General features: G+C 37.9%; 2 protein-coding genes across 3 annotated transcripts in view; both read left to right on the forward strand.

Annotated features, from left to right (window-relative positions):
* Nucleotides 1-23,026, forward strand: part of LOC114144442 (extracellular serine/threonine protein kinase FAM20C-like) — a 43,909-nt gene that overhangs the window by 11,418 nt on the left and 9,465 nt on the right. The window lies entirely within an intron of this gene.
* The window catches only part of dnhd1 (dynein heavy chain domain 1), a 32,972-nt gene that overhangs the window by 2,844 nt on the left and 7,102 nt on the right, over nt 1-23,026 (forward strand). Inside the window, exons 4-35 of the mRNA XM_028017258.1 lie at nt 59-169; nt 311-467; nt 590-841; nt 1,917-2,057; nt 2,150-2,243; nt 2,774-2,898; nt 2,984-3,227; nt 3,647-3,804; nt 4,339-4,464; nt 4,619-4,895; nt 5,023-5,150; nt 5,776-5,974; nt 6,891-6,985; nt 7,128-7,356; nt 7,470-7,595; nt 7,686-7,780; nt 7,867-10,921; nt 11,016-11,124; nt 11,262-11,421; nt 11,530-11,809; nt 11,886-13,362; nt 14,591-14,690; nt 14,964-15,078; nt 15,203-15,389; nt 16,015-16,117; nt 16,320-16,448; nt 17,863-18,054; nt 18,223-18,642; nt 19,573-19,996; nt 20,527-20,625; nt 20,724-20,900; nt 21,738-21,916. Of these exons, the coding sequence (XP_027873059.1) occupies nt 59-169; nt 311-467; nt 590-841; nt 1,917-2,057; nt 2,150-2,243; nt 2,774-2,898; nt 2,984-3,227; nt 3,647-3,804; nt 4,339-4,464; nt 4,619-4,895; nt 5,023-5,150; nt 5,776-5,974; nt 6,891-6,985; nt 7,128-7,356; nt 7,470-7,595; nt 7,686-7,780; nt 7,867-10,921; nt 11,016-11,124; nt 11,262-11,421; nt 11,530-11,809; nt 11,886-13,362; nt 14,591-14,690; nt 14,964-15,078; nt 15,203-15,389; nt 16,015-16,117; nt 16,320-16,448; nt 17,863-18,054; nt 18,223-18,642; nt 19,573-19,996; nt 20,527-20,625; nt 20,724-20,900; nt 21,738-21,916 (9,763 nt within the window). The remainder of the gene's footprint in view (nt 1-58; nt 170-310; nt 468-589; nt 842-1,916; nt 2,058-2,149; nt 2,244-2,773; nt 2,899-2,983; nt 3,228-3,646; nt 3,805-4,338; nt 4,465-4,618; nt 4,896-5,022; nt 5,151-5,775; nt 5,975-6,890; nt 6,986-7,127; nt 7,357-7,469; nt 7,596-7,685; nt 7,781-7,866; nt 10,922-11,015; nt 11,125-11,261; nt 11,422-11,529; nt 11,810-11,885; nt 13,363-14,590; nt 14,691-14,963; nt 15,079-15,202; nt 15,390-16,014; nt 16,118-16,319; nt 16,449-17,862; nt 18,055-18,222; nt 18,643-19,572; nt 19,997-20,526; nt 20,626-20,723; nt 20,901-21,737; nt 21,917-23,026) is intronic.

The following is a 23,026-nucleotide window of genomic DNA, read 5'->3' on the forward strand; positions in this document are numbered from 1 at the left end:
AATGTGCAACGTTGCTTATATGTATTTCTTTTCATCTTCTCTTGGCTGCGTGTGGCAGCTGGCATAAGACGGTACGCAGGATAAATTTTCGGCGCAAGTGCGACGAGCTTCAGGACCTGCTTCTTTTAGCTGTACCTCAGTTCAGAACTGCTCTACATCTGTTATCTGGGTAAGTTAGGAGTAACTTCAGTTTGGATAGTGATCTAAATAATACTGGAACATTTGTGTTGAATGCAAACTGTCTTAAACGCTTAGATGAAGCAAACAAAATTGGACTTTTAAGCCACTTTTGTACTCCTTGTGCCTACAGAGTAATTGAGGAGCTACAAGGAATAAACTGGATGCCTTTGGATGAATCTAAAAGCTTTTCGTTGCTAGAATTCAAGAAAGTACTGATGATGAAAAACAATGAGTGTTTTCTGACTCTACAGAGGTTATCCAAATATCAGGCTGCGCTTATGAATTCGGTATGTCTTTGTCTCACAAAGACATCTAAAAAAGATGCAGTTTTTGGCTCAGCAAAAATATTGCTTTTGTTTTATTAATTGAAAAAACGTCTAATTCTCTTTGATGAAACTTTTATCTTCAGGTAAAAGATGAGTCTTATGAAAATCACACGGCGCTCCAGATTCAACTAAAACTTTCCAAAAAGATCAAGAATTCTTCTGAAGCCATTTACCAGCTCTTGGCCCGCCGACAAAGCATAAAGAAACAGCTGGCCGAGGCGGAAAGCATTTTGAAGAAACTGGGAAACTTTGCGTTGTTGGTCCATCACATCATTATGCAGAATCTTGCTACTGTCGTTCAGCAAGATGCCAATTCTTTTCTCAAATTCTTTAAGGTATGAAGAGAGTATAAAACAAAGTGTACTGCAAATGTGTTTATGTAGCGCAAATGTTTTTATATGGCATGAAGTTAAAGTTTAAACTTTAACGTAGAAAGAGAGTATGCAAATGTATTCAGTCACTGCATTTGTTTGAGAAAGTTAATGGACTAACAGCATTATGAATGCCAATGAACAGAGCAATGATAAAGTTGTGGAGCAGTTTCAAGTTAGGCCAGGCTATAAAAAGGTATTCCGAGTTTTGAATATCTCAAAGAATACTGTTTAACTCATCAAATTATCAGGTGTCTGTTCCCTAAAAAGTCTTAAATTCATGTATATAAAAATAAGGTCTTAAAATATCTTAGATTCATTTAAAAATATATATGTGTGCCTTAAATACGTTAACACAGGTCCTAAATTTTAAAGTCAAGACGGTTAAGCTAATGGTTATTACTAATATGTGCTTGCTAGCTACTTTTTTTTTAAAATCATGGATGGAAACCACCTACCATTATGACACTTGGCGTGCTCTGGAAAAAAAAAAAGCTTGGCGCTATCGGTGTTAAGGTTGCAGAGAGCCATTTGCAGTGTGAGAAGCGCAAAGCCACTGCCAAGAGCTTCAAACAGAGCCCAGAAATCTCATAGTTTTTGCTATGGATGATGGTAATAGAGGGGGATCCCTCTAATATTCCATTTATTTATAGTTTTTTCAGTCTTAAATTTTATTCATGATGGCATTAAAATGGCCTTAAGTTTGACTTTCTGAAACCTGCATATACTCTTGTTTATAGAGTTTGGCACAACCAGTTGCAGAGATCCACTGCTTAGGTGGGGTAACATGTTAGTAGGACATGTTTTTGTAGTGCACTACCCAAATCTGGCCTTTGTGGAAAGCAGAATTACACATCAGTTTTATTTGGAATTAACACTGGGCAAAAACCAGTCACTTTCACGTTCTCTTCTCTAAAAGTTATTTTCAGAACTAAGACACATTTTGTTCCTGTTAACATAAATAGGGACACAAAGCTATTATGAAACTCATCTTTTAGGAGTTGGTACGCTGATGTTTATTGTATTATGCGTTTCTCAGAAAGTTTCATCTCAGCGGCGCAGTGTCTTCTACACTGAATTGCGTTTCAGTGCCAATAGTCAGTTAAGCACTGACCCACCAATCTCTGAGTTTCACAAAGCACTGACCAATTCCTTCCTGAGGGCTGACACCATTGTTCAGGTAGATAAGCATTTATTTTTTTAAAACAAATTTTATGATATTTAAATTAGAATATGTATTGTATGGACATCAACTCTTTTCATCCCTGACAGATATGTGACGATTTAGGATTCTTCCTGGAGACTAGCAGCAAAGACTGCGACTCGGATCAGGATTTAACCTCTGATGAATATTCTACTGCGACAGGTACGGTCATTTCTTTTTGTTTCTATTAATGTTGTGTTGTAGTAACATCAGTTGCTTTATATGGAACCCACAGCAGACATGCTCTACATATACTTATTTTCCCTTGGTTTTCTTGAGATGACTTAATTTCCTGATGGTTTTTTTCAAGTAAACCTATCACCAGTGGTATGAAATTGAAGGATGGATTCAGGTTTAACACGCACCTCAATTAACTTGTTAATTCGAGAAAACCATCGGGAAATTAACTCACTATCTCAATAAAAACATTGTGAAATTAACTCGTTATCTTGAGAGAACCATCGGGAAAAATACTCATCTTGAGGAAACCATCGGGATAACTCGTTATCTTGAGAAAACCACTGGCGAATGAATTTATCTCCAGAAAACCATCTGGAAAAAGTATGTGCAAAAGATGTCCGCTCTCAGCTTCCGTAGCTTAGAGTTGCAATTTTGTAAGAAAGACAAGTTTTTATTGTTCTCCAGAAGCAAACGCAGTTGCAGTGATTGATTAACCAACCTTTCTCATTCAGCTTCTTTGATGGTGGAAGGCAAAAAGGTGAATGACTATCCTCTTTCCAAAGCCCGGCTAGAGTGGTACGTCAACATCAATGATGTTACAAAGCAAGTTGATACTGAGCATGCCAAGATCATCAAGGTAAAAGTATCTGTTTTTACAATCACTAGACGCTGATCTTAAATATTAGTAGTCTGTTCATATCTTTTCATGTCTCTTCGGACAGGACTCCGAACTAGAAATAGAACAGCTCTATGCGAATTACTCATGGTTGAAGAACATCCATTTGTTTGTCAGTCAGTGGAGTTCAGCCTTACTGGAAACCATTAAGGATCAGCCTGCGTCTGTGTATGAGGAGCTCATTAAGCAGCTGCACTGCTGGGCTCAGAGAGTCCAGACAGTGACCCCATCAAGCCGCACATCCAACAATCTGATCGTCATCCATTCTACCAGTACAAAGCAAACTCTAAGTATGTGTCCCCTGGGCGAAAACAAAAGCTTCCTTTTCTCAAACTGCAACTTGTGGTTTCATAAACTGAAAGTCAGATATTAATACTCTGGGGTTTTGGAAACTTTTCCAAATGTTAAGTAATGTAAAACACTGAAAACTGCAAAAAAAAAAAAAAAAAGAAAAAAAGAGAGCAGTGAATACATTTGAACACCTTTTAAATTGATTTAATTTTTCAAATTTATGTGCTGTATCTGCGTCAAACAATACATTAAACTAGATTTGTCGCAAAAATTGCACACTGTTAACAGAACATAACGTACAAACCACCAAGATGCTCTTTAAGCTTCATGAAAGGTTTGCTAATGTCTGTACTGTTTGAGAAATGTACTTTGTGTCTCATGATGAATCCTCTTCCTCTCTTTCCTGTTGTTTCATCAGTGGAGGTGCTTGGCATCATTAAGGAGGAAGTGCAAAGCTTGCTTGTTGACCAGATGAAGAGGCAGTCAGAAACCCTCATAGAGGAGTTGGAGAGGATGACTGCTGAACTCAGAACAGAACCAGATGATGTGAATGACTTCTCTCAATTCGTCTTTACGGTAAAGAAACTTTTTCAAAATAAGACGTTTACACAAAAGAGGACAACATTTGAAAATAATGGTTATATCAACGTGAAATGCAGTTAAAACCTGATACTTGTGTACACCGAATACAGATTTTTTTTCTCACTGTCGGACGTAAAATCAGATCAAAATTCTCTTGTTTTAGGTGACTTAAAATGACCAAAGATAGGTTGCCAGGATGCCCTATAAGTCTGTTTAAGTCTCTAAATTAAAGACAATTTTGTTTGTTTTACACTTAAAAGAAAGGTTTATGAACAATAAGTGTCATTTTAGGCCATCTTTTTTTTTTTTACACTTTCACTGCTGTTTCATATTGAAATACAAAGCAATGTCTCTATACATCTTTGTTCTATTTTTAAAAGTTTTTCATTTCAAGGATTTGATCTTTGTGCAACATTTATTTTAACATCTTTCTATCAACCGGCATCTCTAATTGGCAGTGGAAGTGGTAGAGGGTTGTGATACTTTAAAATATGTTGGATAAACAGGTTATTTGTTGCCCCTGTGCAGGTCAGGGAGTTGGAGAAGATGTTGGCTGACATGCAGAGGCGTTTGGAATACATTCTCTCTCTCCGTGACACAATTTGCATGATCTATAGGAAGATGACTGAGGAGGAACTGGCTTTGGAAGAGAAGGTTAGCTGACAGAGATGTGAAAATTATGCCATAAATAAGACACTTCATAGACATGCTCTCCTTTTATGTGCATAAACTTGAAAACTTGCAACGTTTGGTCAGATCTCAAAAATATTACTTTTTCATTTGCATCTGTTTGTGTTCTTATATTTAGGTGATGAGGATGTGGGATAATTTTATTGCCCATCTGAAACAGGCTGATGCCCTTGTGTCCCAAAGCCTTCCCACTGTGACCAATGCACTGGGCACAATGTTTTCATATTTGTCATATGACCTTAGAAATATAGTCCTTAAGGCCACCTCTGGGCCTTTCCTTGACCCGAGCCAGAATGCCAACGAGATGGTGTGTAAACTAAAATACATGGGTACACGTGTGCAAACACTCAGGACCAAACTGGAGGAGCTTAGTAATTGCAGTCAAACCATGCAAGGTGAGTCTAGATAAAAATATTTTGTATGAGAAAAAAAAAGAATAGGCATCTTTAATAGTTACTCAACTAATTGAGAAATAGATGTTATCAAGTTACCAAACCTCTGACTCTTTGTGCGTCCCATTAGAGCAGCAACTGGATCTAGCTAGTCTGGCAGTAGATGTTAAGAAAATCCTCGCCCGTGGAGAGCTGTGGCAACTTAAAGCTGAGTGCACTACGTGGATGGAAGAGTGGAATCTACTAAAACTCAGTGATGTAACCTGTCAAGTCATTCATTTTTACCTTATTACCAGAGAAAATGAAATAGCTACAATATAAATTTTTTTATTTGATCTACTCCTTAAGTAAATTGGAATGTCCTTCAGACTTAAGTGAATTTGTGATTTTTTTCTGGCATCTGTTAATTTCTTTGGAGCTTAAATAACTTGAATAAACCTACAACAAATAACGTGTCATCGTCATCCGGCCTAGTTTAGGCCTGTTGTAAAGCATTATTTTAGGAATTTGAGTAATTTTTTCTATGAGAGTATCAATAGGTACTGATAAATTAGAAAATATGATTAAATGCAGCTACCGTGCGCAGTTTAATGACACAAATCAAACTTCTATACGTGCTTGGTATCCTAAAGAAGTGTATTACAAATGGGTATGTTTCTTAAGAGCAGTATTTGTTGTTGTGGGGCTGTGACTGCTGTGCCATGCAGTCACAGCCTTACAGTTACCTAAAAAAGAAGTAATAAATAGTTCTTATTGCTAGTTTCATTATTATCACAACAGTACTACAAAATATAAAACTTTTAACTCCATCCCTACCTGTACTCTAGAAATCCTTATTATTCTATGATGCTTCATTTATCTCCTGGTTTGTTTTCATTGTTAGGTTTCAGTGCCACAAGCTATGGAGAAAATTATCCTTTGGAAAAACCAAGCACTATCTTTGACCAGTATCATCCCTGCTGATGATGCAGTGCTGGAAGAGACTTCAAGAATCTTGAAAAAGCTAAGCCACCAGGCTGAGGTCTTGGCAAATCTGAAGAAGTCCATGCTTAAGGAGAAACACTGGAAAATTCTTCTCCAAGGTTAGTGACTTTGTTTATGTATGTTTTACCACATGAACCACATCTTATACAGTGCTTTGCAAAAATAATAATTTCATGTGAATTTTTTCACTGCTCACTATTGCTTTTTCCTACTACGATAATTGATTTTGGGGGGGACTTAATATAACAGAATAACACTAAGTTGCGCATAATTGTGAAGTGGAAAAACAAGAATATGTAGTTTTCAGCATTCTTTGCTTATTGAAATTGAGAAAAATGTACCATGGGTCCATATTAAACACCCTTGGTCAATACTTTGTAAAACCACCAACATTTGCCCTTCTGACTTTTCAAGCTAGCCATATTAAATGGACAACCTCTCTAGGGCAAGTTTGAAGAATTGTCTCACATCCTCTGGATTTAGATACAATCTTTGACTTTTCCATTCCAACACAAAATATGCTTTGATCTATACTACTCCATTGTATTTTGACTGTATGTTTAGGTTCATTTTCCTGCTGAAGGAATTGTTCTACATTGAGGCTATTTTGACTTCTGCAAGGCTTGTGTCAATCCATCAGAAGGACTCTTTTGTTTCTTTATTTTAACAATGGCTTTCTTTTTGCTGTTTGTTTTCGAACATTATTATTTACTCATTTTTATGATTTTATTTTAAGGTTGCATTCATTTTTACGAGAGGTTATATGAGTCATTTTAATAAACACCATATCTCTAAGGTTTTTATTTGTTAATTTAGAAAACGCTGCATCATTTTTTCCCACTTTACAGTTAAGTACTACTTTGTTTTGGTCTGTAACACATAACCGCTGTAAAATACACAAGAATTTGTATTTGGCAAAATGTGGAATTGTTTAAGGGATGTAAATACTTTTACAAGGTATATATGATTCCAAGAGTAATATGAAATATTCATAAAAAAAATTTTGTCACACAGACATGGGCCTCCTTGATGTTCAGGAGAACAACCTGACTGTCGGTACATTCATGTCTTTTTTTGTCTCTGAAACCCACCAAACACTTTTAGAAAAGGCAAGTAAATATTTCAGATTATATGCAGTCTGGTACAGTAGTGATTGCATGGCAACAAAGGACAAGATAACATGTTTTGGAAATCAGGCTTAATAATTACTTAATGTAAATCATCCTCTTTTTTTTTTTTTACTATTATCAGACATGCAGGGACGCACAAATAGAGAGAGACTTGGAGAAGGGTCTCCAAATGCTTTGTTCACAATGGAAACAGAGACTCTTTCAGCTACATGAGTTGGTTCTCCCTACTTGCCGTCATTGTCGGACTTCAAGAAGCTTCGAGGCAGAAGAGATGTTCATAGGATCCATCCGGTTAACTGTTAAAACCACCCAGCAATGCTTCTGTAATGGTACCAGATTCTCCATTGTTGGTATGGCCAAATAAATTTCACCATTTCGGTATTTCACATGAAGACTTTGATTTCACTGCTTCTATACCTCAGGAGTTTACGTTACAGCAATATTCTCCTACTTTCTCTCTAAGGCCTAGAAACATACTTTACTGACATACAGAAGGATTTGATAACACTTTCCACTATGATGAAGTCCCCACACAGTGTTGAGTTCAGGCTGCAGTTGAGAAAATTGGCTGAGTCTCTAAAATTTCTAGGTGAAGTAGTGATTAAGAAAGTATTTTAAAAGATTTTCTGTTTGTCTTCAGCTCTTTAAAATAAACTGCCTTTTTTCTCGTCATTTATAGATAAGCTGCTTGATTTATTTGAAAGATTTCAGCAGATTTGGGTCTTCCTGACAAAGACATTAATAGAAACATCAAATTGTGACCGAGTAGATCTGGTAAGTTCTAATGCGTACACAAGTTGAACATGTCTCATTTTAAAAGCTTTGTAACTAAATATTTTCATGTGGAATTTTTTTTTCAGCTGAAGCATTTTCAACCAGTTGATGAAGCTTTTAAAAAAATAATGCAATCAATCTCAACCGACCCTCACGTGTGGACATTTCTGAGCTCTGAACAAAATCGCAGATATTATGGTGAAAGCTTTTGCAAGACCCTCATGGATGGTTTGTTTACAATGGAAGATATTTCCAACCGGATGGAGAAACTTTTTCAGAACTTTCGTGAGCGGTTTCCAAGACTGTACTTTTTGAGCAAGAGTGAGATAATGCAGCTACTCTCTTTTCACCCTTTGGTATTGAAACAGCAATTCTTTTTGCGCAAATGCTTCAAAGGTGTACATTCGCTTGAAGTGGATCTTAAAGGATTGTCACATGCAACCATTTTGGAGGACTCTGGGCTTTTATCTGAAAATCCCAAAGTTCTGGGTGTTTTTGGCAGCCTCCGGGAACACATTGCTTTTCAGCCTCCTCTGGAATCGAGCCGTGACATCGTGTTTTGGCTATGTGAATTTGAAAAACACTTGAAATTGTCAATGGTAAAACTCATAAAACAGTGCACAGTGCTGAGAAGACAGCTTGAGCCGGTCGGTCAAGAGATAATGTATGTCAGTAAAGTGGCTGACTCTGAGTCGGGCAATGCAGACGAGATGAAAGATGCACACCCATTGTTAGATTTGTTTCTGGATTTTCCACTTCAATGTCTGCTTGTGGTAGAGGAGGCATTCTGCTACGGATGTGTTCTCAAGGCTTTCCAGGAAGGAAGTCCAGAAGCGTTGAACGAGATCAAGACAAAGAACAATTTAAAACTGACAATTCTTTGCAATGTTATCAGGAATAGAGTCCTGGGCTCTGAAAATAAATCTTTGATTTCCAAATATGCAATGATGTGTTTGCGGGCCTTGGTGCAACTTGCAATGAATCATGGACAGCAGCTGTCTCGACTCATAGACCTACCAGGGGTACCCGAGTCATCTTTTGAGTGGCTAAGCATGGTGAAGTATCATATCAACACAGAAAATGAGAGTCTGGATTGCAGTGATAATCCATCATGTTATGTGGATATTTTGGGTCACCATTTCCAGTACGGCTTTGAGTATTATGGACCACATGACTGGTTGTTGGTGCATACTCCCACCACAGACAAGGCAACACTGGGGCTTGTTCTTGCTTTGATGAGGTACAGGTCTGGATTTATGGGTGGACTTTCAATGTCTGGGAGAACAAACACTGTAATCCAGCTAGGAAAAGCTCTTGGACAGCTGGTTGTGGTTAAAGAGTGCTCTCCAAGCACAGCATCTGGTGTTGTTCAACGAATGTTGGTGGGTGCCATTCAGGCAGGAGCGTGGCTTTTGTTGGAATCTGTGGACTTACTATCACAAGGTGTCCTGACAGTGCTACAACAACTTCTCAGTGACATACACCACTGCTATGTGGCTGTACAGAAAAAAAGGAATCAAAAGCTGACAAAAAAGTGTGAAACTGCACCCAGAAACACAGGTTGCATTGAGACGTTAGATCCAGAATACCATTCTGAGCTTTTAGGGAAAATACTGTTTTTCAACACAAGCTTTGGATGTGTTCTTACCTCATCTAATCAATATGCATCAAAGATTCCAGATTGCCTGCGATTTGCTGCCAGGCCTGTTTCATTAGCACACCCTGATTACAGAATTGTTGCTGAAGTGACGCTGGCTTCCATTGGATTCTTAGATGCATTGTCTTTAAGCCATCGTCTGTTGTGCCTGATCACCCTGATTAAAGATTCTGAATGCCTCCCTGATTTATTCAATGACAATCAAAGCTGTTTTCTTGTTGTCTTGCAAAAGCTCATCTCTGCCTCAGAAATATACTTACACCATGCTGTAAGGCAGCGAGAAATTTCCATTCGGGATCAAGTAAGTGATGCTGAAGAGAGTGATCCTTTGTCAGTGGAAAAAAAAGAAACTACAAAGCTTCCACAGCTACGCAAGGCTCTGCTGTGCACTCTACAGGCTTTGATGGAGGAAACAGCGATTGTCAAAGCTATTCTTTCTGTTTTGACACCGGAGCACAGAAAAGCCTCCCAGTTCTACACTATTCTCAAGGACACATTCCCTTTAGCAGTTCAGTTTCCAGATTTTCAAAAATTTATTCAAGAAAGAGAGAAAAAACAACTTCAAGATGCAGTTGTTGAAGAGCTGCAAGAAGTTCACCTCTGTTGTGACAAGGAAATAATAAAGCAAACCCTTACTCTATACCAGACCCTGAAGTTCTCTCAAACAGTCATTCTTATTGGCCCATCAGGTAGTGGAAAAACTACTTGTTACAGTATTCTGGCTGGGGCATTAAGTAGACTGGCAAGCACAAGTATAAACAGCAAAGGTACCTCAAATGGAGAAGCACAGATCATTGCATTGAAATGGTGCTATGTTGACACTGTGGTCCTGTTTCCAAATGCCATGTCCCACAGTGAGCTATTTGGATGTTTCTGTGAAGAAAGAGGATGGAAAGATGGAGCTGTTGCAAAAGTTCTGAAAGATTCAGAACGATACGATCGAACATGCCTTGAAATCTTTATGGATAACATAGACAGCGAAGAGACATCACTTGCAAAGTGGTTGGTATTGGATGGAGAGCCTATAGGTCAGCCTTGCTGGTTAGATTACTTAACCACACTGTGCAGTCCCCAGGATCCACATCTGTGTATGGCAACAGGTGAAACAATCTTATCTCCATCACAATTCAGTCTGCTGCTGGAGATGACCGACCTATGTGATGCAAGCCCTTCTGTTGTGACCCGGTGTGGCCTTGTTTATTTCAAACACACTGATGTGTGGAAGTCCATATGGAACAGTGAAATGGATGCTATCTCAAAAGAGTATAAACTGGATGAAGGAGTACAGAAAATGTGGAAACGACTGGCTCAAGACCTTTTCTCCAAAACGTTGAGTTTACTTGGACAACATGGTTTAACTTCTGTCAATAATTTTGAAAGTGGATCATGTGAAAATTATGGCCTTCAAGAAATCACATCTTTTGTTAGGATCCTACGAGCTGTTCTTCTACATTTTGTAAGGCACCCCCAAAAAGACAAAACAGGTGTGTTAATCACTAAAGATGAGCTGATACACTTGTGATAGTCATGCTGGTTTCCATTTTGTGTGACTTACCTGTCTATCTCATGTGACTTTAGATGAAACCGATGACCCAAACAGCAATGCTCAAAATGAGCAAGAGCTGCTCTTCAGAAACTTTTTCTTGGTGGCTTATGTTTGGGCATTTGGTGGACATCTGCACTTTAGGTACACAAATCTTAATGGAGCCTTTGAAATGTAGTTCTTTGTGTGTTGAGCAGTTTTACATTGCTGAGTATCTCTTCTATTATTTGTAACAACTTTTTTTAACCTTTCTGTTTTTTGTTTGTTTTTGTTTTTTTCAGGCATTGGCCAAAATTTGACTTGTTAACCCGCAAGGTGCTGTTTGATTCCAGGTACAAAATTCAAGTGCCAGAGCTAGAAAGTTTATTTGAACACTTTTTCAGTAAAGACAGTAAAATGAATCCAAATGATATGTTGTCAACAAATACCGTTACTCCAAAGGTTTGTTCGTTATATTGAATCAACAATTGTGAAAATGAATAAAGCATTCAGGCTATCATCCTCTAGTCTTTGAATCTATCTATTCTTATTTCCAATTTATTACAATAGTTTTGGACATACTGGCATCTGGTGGACACAATGTTGGAGACAAACCAGCCAGTGTTGATTGCAGGAGAGCCGGGTTCTGGGAGAACTACTCTGAGCAACAGCTTGTCAAGTTTTGACCTGCCACACATTAACATTGCAGCAAGTCCACTCCTGACCTACAAAGACCTGCGCCTCATACTTAAAAATATCTGCAGACAGAAGTACGGAAAAGATGTGTATTCAACAGCAAAACCTCTAAGTCTCCTTTTGTTTGTGGAGGATTTGCATGATGCTCCCTGTGGTAAGTAAAAATAATGACTGTTACATTTCATAGATAAAAAGCTTTTGAAATTAATATATTTTATTTTTGTTGAAAGATGTCTCTGGGAGAGAATCAACAGCCTTGGAGGCACTTCGTCAATGTATGTCAAAGGGAGAGATTGTGACACTTGACTCCTACTTTCTTGAGACTGTGAATTCTGAAACTGTCAGCTATTTGACTACGTCTAATATCTCCAGACTGGGTGATCGTGATCGTGAGAGTAGTGGAATATCTTTGCGACTCTCAAGACTCTTCTCCATCTTTGTGCTGCCTAGCCTTTCTGAAGATGCTATTTTGTCTTTCCATTCTGCATTTCTAAAAAGGTGGCTTAGAGAAATGCCACTAGATTGCTGTGTCGAGAAAATGTCAACCTGTATAGTCACTGCAACTATAAGTCTTTACAATGCTGTATGTGATCATTTTCATCCCACTGGAAAGAGGCCCTTCTTTATATTCTCTTACCATGACATCCAGAAGGTGTTTTCAGGGATGTACTTGTGGCAGCATGACATTCTAAACACAAAAACCCAGAAAGACAGAAAAAAGCATTCAGGTTTTCTGCCGTTTGCATCAAGTACTTCAGTACCTATTCTTAGCATAATACATCTCTGGATGCATGAATGCATACGCACCTTCGGTGACAGGTTCTGCTCAGAGAAGGAGATGAATACTTTTCTGACACTTGTTGCCAAGACAACATTAATCCACTATGGACGTGAGTTTATGGAAGGAACCCAGATGGACATTTTGGAAGTTGAAGATATACAACAATTACTTACAGTAGGTCAGAATGTTGATTCTACACAATTTCATCAGAGGAGGAGTATAGGTGGACAGTCAGACCTTCAGAATGGCCAGGCAGAATCTAGAGCATTTTCCACAGAGGAGACAAGCCTTGAAAGTTACACAGTTGGACCAGAGTTGTTGAAGCTCATCGTAGAAGAAATGACCAGGCTTGTGTGTGCTCCTGAGTTCTATCCTGCAACAGAATCTGTGAAGCATCAGCCAAAGATTAAACGCAGCTCGTATCAGCAGCATGACTTTGATGTACTACAGCAAAAGCTGCAAGCGCTCATTGATAGAGAAGTCGATGATATCTATAGCATAACAAACAGGTACATTTTGCACACACAGGGAATGATGCAGCTACTACACATACTCAGGGCTTTGCTTCTACCTGGAGGCCATGGAGTGCTGATCGGCTCAGACAGAAAAACGGGACGTAAAACTGCTGTACGTTTAGCTGCCTACATCACAGGTTATGAGTTAACAGAGTTAGATTCTAGCAATGAGACTCAGTTCCACGACATCCTAAAAGAAGCAAAGCACAGAACCAAACTGAATGACATTAATACCATAATACTGGTCCATGAAAACGTCAGTCCGGCTGTGAGAGAAGAAATACTGATGCTTATGGCACAGAAGGCCTCCCCAGTGGATTACAGAGAAGAAAAACTGAGTACTCATGTTTTCAGAGTGACCTCTCTGAAATACTTAAGTCGATACCGCATGGAAAGTTGGATAAATGAAAAGTAAGTGGAAGACAAAGTTTATCACTTAGTCATTGTGCAAAATCTAGTACTTGTTCAAAGAATAAAGTCCAGCAACACACCAAACATATGCATCTTTATGACCAAAATGGGCATCTTGGTAGGACATTGTGATGCACTGTTTCCTGACACTTTTTTGTCAACGGCAGCCCAAATTTATTTAGCAACTTAAGCTAAAGTAACTCTTTTTGGCATGAAGGACAGCTTTTCCAAAGCTTTTCAGGGATGCTTTGTATCAGTTGTCTAGTCATCACAAATTAGCCCCTTTTAAACTTGAGGAAAACATGCATGCTTCTTTTTCCTGCTCCAGGCACACCAATTGAAGCTGCAGTATGTAACTTTTACACAAATGTCCTTTTCTATATTTATTTAAACTGTCACTATGTCATGACAGTAAGGTATGAGACAGATAATCTGTGAAAAAAAATCAAGGTCCTCCACCTCCTCCCAGTACTGCTATTGCTGTCTAAAGAAATGCTCCGCTCCCGGTCAAAAACAACCAATCAGATTCTGGAGGAGTGTCTTACCGCTGTCAATCACCATCGTGTACGCATCGAAAAATGTGCTATTGGTAGAGAAACAACTTCCTGTTAAAGGAAAACCGTTTATCCGCCATCTGTGGCCATGCCTTAGGATTCGAGGCAGACTATGTTTTGGTGAAGTAGCTGTAGCATAGCAGGAAGCAAGAGGGAATGGGTGAGAACAAGAGTGAATGACAGCACTGAAACCCTCCTCCTGGCTCTGATTGGTTGTTTCTTACTGACTGGTGTATTTCTGCAGTTAGTACTTGGAGCATTGGGAAAAGGCACTGGAGCTTGATTTTTTCCCCCAGAAATTATCTGTCTCATATTATACTGTTATAACATAATGAGAATTTGAACGTAAATAAGTAGTTTTTTTTTTTATAAAGGCTATATACTGCAACTTTAAGAGGAAAAATATTCACTTTCTGCATAGTATTTTGTAACATTTAACATATAGGATGATGTACAGATATTTAGTTGGTTGTAATGTCATAGTGCCTGATAAATGTACCTGTTTTGAACTGAGTTTCTGTTTTGTTTTAATTTAAAAAAATTTTAAAACCGCATTATGGCATTGTGAATATATATAAGTATATACAAATACATGGCATGGAATTGTTCAAAGCTTGCTGGTTTTTGTGTGTGAACTCTCAACTCTGTGTTATGTCTTTCTCTGTGAACCAAAGGTCTTTTGGTAAAGATTACAAAAACATCCACGTGTTCCTGTTGATGTCTTTCGCAAAAGTCAATGATTTACCCGCAAACAAAGAAACACAGCTCTGGAGTGTAAGTGCTGAAATATTAAGTGTGTCAAATAAATTTTGTATTGTGCTGTAATAAAAAAATATTTTATGTTCACTTTTATAGATAAACAATCCAAAATACATACCTTATTTTAAAATATTTTAACAGCAACTTTATTGTCAAGGTTAAAGATGTCAGATCTATTGTATTTACTGTACATGCAATCATTAGGAAGATAAAACCAACGTCCTGGGTAAAAAAAATTTAATGTTCTGTGCAACAATATTTTACTTCCTGCATACTTTTACATTTTAGACACAATTGACCAAGGCCCTGAAGCTCAGCTGCTGTGTGGAAGTCTACCAGACATGGTCCTGTCAGTCTTTGGCAGAACTAGCTATTCAGAGCCTCAAATTGTGTCCTTTAAATAGTGAGTCTCGCCAATAGAACTCATCTAAACCTTACCATGTTTTGGTTTTTTTTGTACCTGTTTTTGCCCCTGAAACATTAACTCTTTGGTTTTATGTGGTTGTGTTTGTTCTTTTTTTTTAAAGCACCCACAGAGGTCTCAGAGGATACCTTGTCTGTGGCTATGGCAGGAATCCACCAGTCTTCATTTAAGCATTCTTCTATCTTTGATAAATCTCGTCCGTTGATCCCTACGACTTATTTGGAGTTCATCGCCTGCTTTGCCCACGTTTACAACAAACTGTACAGCAAATGGCAAACCAAACATGACAGGTAACTGTTCTGCTGTATTGTTGCAGCTTTTTTTCCCCTTCTTTTTTTAAAAATCATTTTAAGGTTAAACCTGAATTGACAAAAATATGACATTGACACACTCGGCTATATAAAACATACTATGGTGTATAGCTTTTCCAGATAAAAAGATGTACTATAGAACCATTCAAACATACTGACAATTCTGATAGTTCTGACTGCAGTGTTTTAAAATTTAATATACTTACATTACAGTACATTTGCTTTTCACTAGGGTAAAGCAGAATCAGAGTATTCTAGACCGTTTCAGTTCTTGTGATAATGGATTGTAAAGAATAATATCACACTTTGCTTTCCTTTTTTTGCTGATTGAGAAGAACAAACAATATCAAACAAAGGAAATTGTTATGCATCAAACCAGGCATACTGTATGTTGGGTGTTACGAGGGTAAAATATTGTAAATCAGATATTTCTTTCTCTAATTGTTATGCTATTTCCTTAGTTGCCATAACATTTGTAATTATGTGTATCTTGAGAATTCTAACATTCAATTCAGGTTCTGTTTTTTCCTTAATGGAGATAAATACAATATGTCACACATGGTTTTTCTGGACTGAAACATAAAGTTCTATATATTTCTTCCAGAATTACTAATGCTCTGACACGCTTGGATGCTGTGAATAAAACATCAGAACTGTGTAAACAACTTTTAACGCGACTGCAAGAACAGATTGATAACGCACAGAAGGTAATGCAAAGCAATTTAATGCATTTTTAATGTAATTAAACTCTACTGTAGTTTTGTTTGTCATTAGAATATCTTTAAAAGTTTCTTTAAAACATTTGTTTACCTTTGGAGTTTACTCTAGTCATGAGTATAACAGAACATATGCAGAATTAGCCAGAAGTGCCTTTTTTTTTAACAAAAAATCTGTTTCTCTATTCAAAAGCTTGAGTCAGAGCTCCTGGATATTTTACAACGGTTGAGGGTTGAATATGAAGAAGCTGTGGAGAGACGCATTGCTGGAGAGAACAAACTGAATCACATGGAGAAGATGATTTCACAGTTTGAAAATCTGGTAATGTTTTTTCATTTAATATCATGACAACATTTTCATAAATATAGATCTGAAGAGTCTGGTGTCTATACTGTATGTATCCAGCCCATCTGAGTCAATACTCTGTTGAACCACCTTTTGCTTTGTTAGTTTTCCCTCACACATGTATGCAGGCCAGAAAATTCAGTTTCAAACATGGAGAACTCTCAACTTTGTAAATCTAATTTATACCTCACTAATTGATCAACTCCAGTTAGAGTATGGATTGTGGAGTACTTATTACTTTAGACCAACATTTAGCTTCATACTTTTAATATAGGCGCAAGACCCTAGAGAAACTCCTATTAGTTTATAAAACTTAGTAACCCAGAACAAGAATCAAATATGTAGAACCAACATTTAGCTTTTTTTGTTACTCTTACCTTTTTGTCTTTCTTTTGGTTTGGTTGTTTGGTTTGAATTTTTTCTAATTCATGTAAAGCACTTTGAACTGTCTTGTTGCTGGAAATGTCCAATATAAATAAAGTTACCTTTACCTATTACTTCAAACTATCTTAATCGTCTCCACAACTTTCTTTCTGAACTGTCTGCTGTGTTTCTTCCCTTCTGTGTTTCTTCTCCATAGCACTGTTGTTCACGACTTTTCTCTGATAAACCTTTCAGGTCTTCACTGAACATCTGAATTTGTACTGATTTTAGATTCTCTTTACAACTTAAGTGATTCTGAAGCAGGGATGGGTGTTTATTGTATCGTTCATCATTTATTGTGATCAATTTCTTAGCATGATAAGAGTTTAAACAATTGTTGCCGCAATAAATTCAAGTCAATTATGTTTAAAAAATGCTGTTATTGTTGGAATTCATTCTGCTATTTTTCTCCACTGTTCAACAAAAGATGTATCAACAAAAAAATTTAAAATATGATTAAGTGCAGTTACAAATCACAATTCTTTTTGTGACTTGTGTCCTAAAGAGGCATATTACAAATGGAAATGTTTTTCAAGATCAGTGTTTGTACTGTAGGGCGATGATTGCAATCACAGCCATACAGCTACCTAAAAAAAGTAATAAGTAGTTCTTATCGTAAATTTTATCGTTATCACAATAGTACCACATATCATATTGCCCATCCACAATCTGATGGCTATGGCTCGCACTGGATTTTATTTAGGGGTATCTGACTAAAGATGGCTGAATACATATCCACTTCTTTCCATCTCGTTATTATGCATTTTGGTCTAACAAAATTTGCTTTTTATATACGTGAAAATGTTTTGTTTAAAATGTCAGAAAATACATTTTCTTTGCAAGACACTGTATAATATTTGTCCAAAACTACATTAATGTCTTTTGTTTTGTAATGGATGCTTTGTGTTGAACATTTTTGGACATCTAGTAGTTTACGGTTGTTCTTTTTTGCTTTGTCTTTTTCAAGATACAATCAATATTCCTGGCAGGCCTTGACATTCTGAATTGCTTGAATCAAGCTGACCTGGAGGAGGTGCGTCACTACAGGGATCCACCAGAGGGGGTGGTGAAGATGATGGACGCTATGTGTTTGATGTTTAACCGTCCGGCAGGCTGGGAGAGTGCCAAGCATCTCCTCGGACAGACCAACATTTTTGAGGTGCGTGAAGGGAAAGTGTCTCGGAGTGAAACCTTCTTAATATGACACAGAATGCAATGCAATTCAAAGCAGTGCTCATTCATTCATCATCAGTTTGTACACCAATTAAACAATCGTTTTTTTGCACCTTTGTTGAATGCTTTTAGCAAAATCATTTTTTGTCCCCAGGAGCTGCAGTTCTTTGACCGCTCCAGTATGACCGGTGAGCAGCTGGCGCAGCTCAAAGAGATAATCGAGAGTCCTCTGTTTGAACCAGAGGCTGTGCGAGAAGTCAGCAGGGCCTGTGAGTCCCTGTGCCGATGGATCCGGGCCATGTATGAGTGCTGCCTTTTGCAACATAACGTGTTGCTCAAGAGACAATTGGAAACTCAAGCCGGAAGTGCACGGCGTATACTGCACTTGTTGAAGAAGCGAGAGAGGGAGGCCGATAACCGCTTAGAGAACTACGAGCAACAGCTTCGAAACATTCGAAATGAGCTGCAGGACCTCCAACGCCAGCTGTACAAAGCTGAGGACGAAGGAGAAGAGGCTACCAGATGTGCTGTGCATGTGGCGATGCTGTACCAAAACTGGAGGGCTTTATTTCAGGTGATACAAACATGCTTTCTGAACCCACAATTTCTACAAATCGTTTTCCCAGATTTTTATTTTTTTGGCTTTTATTTGCGATGCGGTGACAGGATATTTGTCCCCTTACATACAAATAAGGGGACAAATACTCCCTTAATCACTTAAAATAAACTTAGATTTAGTTTAAGTGATTCTGGGAGTAACAGGGTGTCCCCACATCCTTAAAAAGTCTAAAATTAAAGAAAATGTATGTTGGCCTTAAATACATTAATTACAGATTTTTAAATTTGCTGTAACTATATAAGTTTTTGTTTTTTTGTTTTTTTTTACGCCGCTTTTGTCTCAGGCACATGCTGATTTGAGTCAGCATTTGAGCATGCTGAAATCATCACTCACTGCACTCTCTGTCTCAAGGCCATTAAGGCTACTGGTAACCAGATGCTAGTACTTGCTAGTAAGTAACTAGCATTTTTGCACTTTTCATGGGTAAATGTAAATTTATCAGCTGTTGGTTGGACAACGTTTGTCTTCGACACTTATTTCTGTTGCCAACCCATACAAGGCTACAGCCAAAGATCGCAAACATTTTACAGTTTTGGTCCCCTGGGAAAACAAGCATTACTTTCGTACATTTCTATTGTGATATCGATCTTAAATTTTATTCATAATGGTCTTTAAAAGTCTTAAATTTCAGGCAGTGAGACCTTTGAAACCCTGAATTAGTGGTGGCTGATAAAACTGAACTGAAAAATGTGGTCAGTCATTGTTAATTCACTATTTAGCATTGGGTTAGATATAACATTTCACAAATAAATAAAATAGAAACTTTTCTCTCTTTTTAGGTCACCACTAATCTTAAAACTAGTTTGATGATCTGAAATATCCATTAAATCTGCAAGGAGGCAACAGTGTTGAGCGGTAACAAATTTCTCTTTTATTTTATCTCAGAAATTGGAGTCGCGTCGTCAGAAGATACCTGGTGACGCCCTTATTCTTTCGGCCGCCATCTCATACTTAGGACCGTTTGGGGCTGCTGTACGGACAGATCTAAAGGACAAGTGGATGGAACTTTGCCGGACTCGACATATTGACGTAAACCCCAAGGACATCAGAAGCTCCCTGTTTACCGACGGAGGCACAGAAACCATTACTCCCCCTCCTGGGTTTCCCATCCCCGTGACTGAGAATCTGACGCTGCCTCTGGGTTGGCTTTTAGAAATAAACGACTGGCAGCTTGAGGACACATTCTCGACCAGACTCAGAGTGAAGCTGTTTCTATGGGGCTACAACGAGGCCTGCATTTTCCGCTGGCCTCTTCTGGCAGACTCTTACCAACACTTCCAACTGAGCTCTCAGAAGTGGTTCACAAGACGTAGGTCCTCTCATTGTTGAACTTATTTCTGTTTAACCTGAACTAATTTAATTCAAGGAGTCACAATCATTAAGCACACAGTTATTTTAATTTAATGGCATTTACATATTTGTGATTGGAACAAAGCACTATAAAGAATTTAACACCTTGTGTTTTCTGATTTAAAAAATCTAACTATATTTATTTTTTGATCATCTTATTTGCCCTTTCTTATTGAGGGAACGGAGTGCTTTTCAAAAGTATTCATACCATTTGAACATCCTAACACTATGTCCATTTACAACAACAAACATCAGTATTTTTGCTATTTGTGAACATTGACTTTCAAGTCGTGCCACACACTCTTAATTGGACCGAACGATATGCTTTGATATGACTTCAAAGTTAATAACGGCTCTGTGTGTGTCTGTTGGGTAATATTCACATCACGTCTTGTCTTGTGCAGTTCACTGAGTCTCATTTCTAAGTTGTTTTGAAACCTCTTCAAATCTGTGCTAGCAGTCAGTACATCTCACTTACCTCCTGTCCAGGAAGGACTGCAACTCTTGAGAAGGAGTTAGAGTGTGATATGGTGCTGTGTGCTGATGATTCGGACCTCATTGAGAAGCTGGATCTCGCTGCTGAGAAAGGTGATTTAAATAACCAAATAAAGTACCTATTGTTCAAATAAAGAAGTGTTTTTCATAAGTCAAATACTGATGCAAATCTTGTTTGTTTTTTTTTCCAGGATTGGCTGTACTTGTTACTAATGTGGAACGTGCCAAACCTAGTCCCGAGTTTCTGGCAAAACTGGTGCCTCCAAATCGATTTTGGTTTTATAGACGAGAGCAGCCTCCTCAACCCGTTCATCCAGATTTCCGCCTCTTCCTCAGCACGCCTCTGCCTGTCAGACTGCTTAAAAGGGGTAAGAACGTCTGCTGCAGGTGTTGCACTTTTCATGAGTAAATGTAAATTTACCCAACATTTTTGCACCAACATTTTTTCCTACATTTAGGCCTATCACGACAACAAATTTTGCTTGATGATTAATTATCCCAAAGATTATTGCGATAAATGGCAATATTGGCATTTTGAGACCATAACATATTGATAATAGAATAATGATGCAAGTCCACCCTCTCACAGACTAACAAGGTTTGATAATGTAAAAATAGCTGGTGACACTGGAACTGGGAGATATTTTAAATATCCAAAATAAATCAAGACAACCAAAAACAAGAAGTAGAAATAAGAACCACAAACAACTGAAACCTTAATTAAAATGGATTATAAAGTTTCTGTTTACAGAAACTGTAAACAGAAACAAATTATAATCTGTTTATAATGTTGAGTTAAAAAATGTATCATGAAATTAATTGATTAACTGATTATTGCAAATGGCTTCCTTAAATTAATATTAGACTAAGTGTGTGCAGGCATTTGCTTTGATGGCTGTCTTAGTAATGCTAACAAGAACCTAGTTTATTCATGTTCTAACATGGATTAAATTCCACCTCCTGAGCTGTTTCACATTTTATCAGGTAAGATCAAAACATGAAAACGCTCAAGGCACGCGAGTACTTTTACATAGCGCTGTTTTTATAAGCTGAACCTTGAAGGGATAATAAAATTATAAGGATAAAATTATAAGCTACAACCCGACATGGATGCTGAGCAGGAAGCAGGTTGACTTTGAGGCGATGACCTCTTCCTGCGCATTTAAAAGTAATAACTCAAGGTTTCATTTACTCCTGTTCCCCAGAGATCGATCCGTCCATCTTCGCTGAAGTGCTTGTGGTTGACCTTTCTCTGAGCTCAGAAGAAATCCGGGAGCTGCTGCTGACACAGCTGCTGCAGTCTGATTGCAAAGTGCTGCTGATGCAACACATGCGATTCCTGAATTACAATTGGTTCCTGCAGGAGAAACTGGTCTCAGCAGAGGTGACTTAGGCAGGCTATTTGTTTCTGGGTGTTTCTGTTGTGATGGATTATTGAACATTTTACAAATTTAGTCTTGGAAGTCTTCAACTCGTGGATTGAGTTATTTATTTAGAGGTCAAGGTTAAAGTAGAGATGCACTGATCTGACACTAATATCTATATCGGTCCCAAAATTGAAAAATGTGTCTATTCAGTCTAACTCTATGCTTTGTCAGGGTTTCCCCCAGAATACTTGCTAAGCCTGCTGGTCGGGGCGCCGAGGCGGTCCACCAGCGAGGTAACGCGTAGAGGCGCCAGCTGTGTGATTGCTCCGCTCTGCCAGCTTTAAATGCATCAGTTATAAACCTATCTTTTAGCAATACATCTGCTCTGCCAGTGAAATGCTCAGAGCAAAAGAGACACTTGCAATCAGGCAAAAAAAAAATATATATATATATACAGTACAGACCAAAAGTTTGGACACACCTTCTCATTGAATTCAATGAGAAAGTGTGTCCAAACTTTTGGTCTGTACTGTATATATATATATATATATATATATATATATATATAATTGAAACAAGCAACGCTTAACCTGGCGGTGGGGGCCATTAAAGCATGGCGGGCTGCCAGGCTTATAATACACTGGGGGAAACCCTGCTTTGTGCTCTGAGCGACATCACGATTTATTATTTTTTTCTAATTGCACTTTCTGAACCATTTGAGTTTGAGTGTATTTTTTACATATTCGACCAAGATAGTCAACCTATTGGTTTTTTCAGTTTTTAGTTCATCATTTATTTCACATTGGCTGTTCTACACTTAATTGTACTGACTAAATAAATTAAAGTTGTGTTGCTTTTACATGTTTGACCAAGTTTGTGAAGGTATTGGTGTGTTTAGGTGTGCTGAACTGGTGCATGGTTAGCAAATTTGTAATTCAGTACATTTATCTCTGTTTAAAGTAATTTGTTTTAAATTAATTCAGCACTGATTTTCTGTGTCGGATTGGTATCAGCTGATATTAAACCTTAGACATCTGGGTAAGAAGTGAGAACCCCGGATCAGTGCATCCCTAGTTTAAAGACAACCATTATGCAAAACAATCATGTTAGGTTAGGTTAGGTTAAAC

The sequence above is a fragment of the Xiphophorus couchianus genome, chromosome 5 (assembly GCF_001444195.1).
Source record: "Xiphophorus couchianus chromosome 5, X_couchianus-1.0, whole genome shotgun sequence".
Lineage (NCBI taxonomy): Eukaryota > Metazoa > Chordata > Actinopteri > Cyprinodontiformes > Poeciliidae > Xiphophorus > Xiphophorus couchianus.